At 45.1% G+C, this 1,333-nt stretch overlaps 1 protein-coding gene across 1 annotated transcript in view; it reads right to left on the bottom strand.

Moving 5' to 3' along the window:
- LOC103256891 (serine--tRNA ligase, cytoplasmic) overlaps nt 1-552 on the bottom strand; it is an 11,249-nt gene extending 10,697 nt beyond the window's left edge. The window contains exon 1 of the mRNA XM_008054664.1: nt 473-552. Within this exon, the coding sequence (XP_008052855.1) occupies nt 473-481 (9 nt within the window). The 5' untranslated portion in view covers nt 482-552. The remainder of the gene's footprint in view (nt 1-472) is intronic.
- Between the last annotated feature and the right edge of the window lie 781 nt (nt 553-1,333).

Below are 1,333 nucleotides of genomic sequence, written 5' to 3'. Positions count from 1 at the left end.
CGGGCTCAGGCAATCTACTCACCTCAGCCTCCCAAAGGCGCGGGATTACAGGCTGAGCCACTGAGCCTGGCTTTTTTGGCTTATGTTCTTGTATGTGTTAAGGGTTTCAAGAAAGGCTTCAGTAACTAAAAAACTCAAAAATTACTGCTCTAGGCCCAGTGTACTGAATACTTACTGTATTACAGTAAACTGAAAAGTTCCTTGACTTTGTGAAGTCAAGAGACTTACATAAACCAAGGACAGTTCCGTTTCTTTCTCGATTCTTCCTACCCGTGACTTTGCCACTCCATCTGTCTCCATTTCTACTGTCTAATAAATGCTTAAGTGTAGACTATGACAAGAGTGGGTGGGGATATCTCCCAGCAGCAGAAATTCCAGGCTGTCACAATGCTGTGTGGAGCAGGGCGTCAGCACTTGCTGTCTAGGAATAAAATTAAAACAAAAAGCAGATCCTCAGAAAGGACGGACTCACAGCTAACATGTCTACAGTGAGGTCATCGAAGTTTAGTGCATTTTCCGGAATGGACTCATCATCTCCCACGGGCTCTTTTTTCTGCAGAAAGAAAAAAACCAGCACAATTAAATACAAGAAAATCTCAGGTGCTGTTTTACGAAGTGTGAACTAAATTAACATAACACATAAACTAATCACAGAACTTCCTATATAACTTGTTTTTTTTTTCTGAGTCAAAGTCCCACTGTCACCCAGGCTGGAGTACAGTGGCACACTCATGGCCACTGCTGGCCTCAGGCAATCCTTCCGCCTCAGCCTTCCAAGTAGCTGAAACCACAGATGTGTGCCACCACTCCTGGCTAATTTTTTTGGTTGACTCTAGAGACAAGGTCTCGCCAAGTTGCCCAGGCTGGTCTCGAACCCATGGGCTCCACCTCCCATGGGCTGGGAGTGCTGCGATTACAGGCGTGAGCCACTGCGCCTGGCTTTTTAAAAATTATTTTTTATACAAATGAGGTCTCGCCATGTTGCCCAGGCTGGTCTCGAACTCCTGGGCTCAGGTAATCCTCTTGCCTCTGCCTCCCAAAGTGCTGGGATTATAGGCATGAGCCATTGGGCCTGATTACAATTATGTTTATACAGCCTCATAACCCACTATACAAAACTGAGTTATAAAGAAGGACTACATCTTCTAAAGGAAAAGCATGGAAATCTTTTAGACTCATCACACATTCTTACACCAAAGTGAAGTCAGGATTCTAACCATAACCCCACTCACATCCTTCAGTGACTCAGTGTAAAGTCATCCTAAAAAATTGGAAAAATCTAGCCAGGCTCGGTGGCTCAGCCTGTAATCCCGCGCCTTTGGGAGGCTGAGGT

Source organism: Carlito syrichta, unplaced genomic scaffold (assembly GCF_000164805.1).
Source record: "Carlito syrichta isolate Samal-C Ts95f unplaced genomic scaffold, Tarsius_syrichta-2.0.1 Scaffold297479, whole genome shotgun sequence".
In the NCBI taxonomy this organism is placed as follows: domain Eukaryota; kingdom Metazoa; phylum Chordata; class Mammalia; order Primates; family Tarsiidae; genus Carlito; species Carlito syrichta.
Note: the sequence above shows the minus strand (reverse complement) of the source record. Positions and strands in the feature narration are given on the sequence as shown.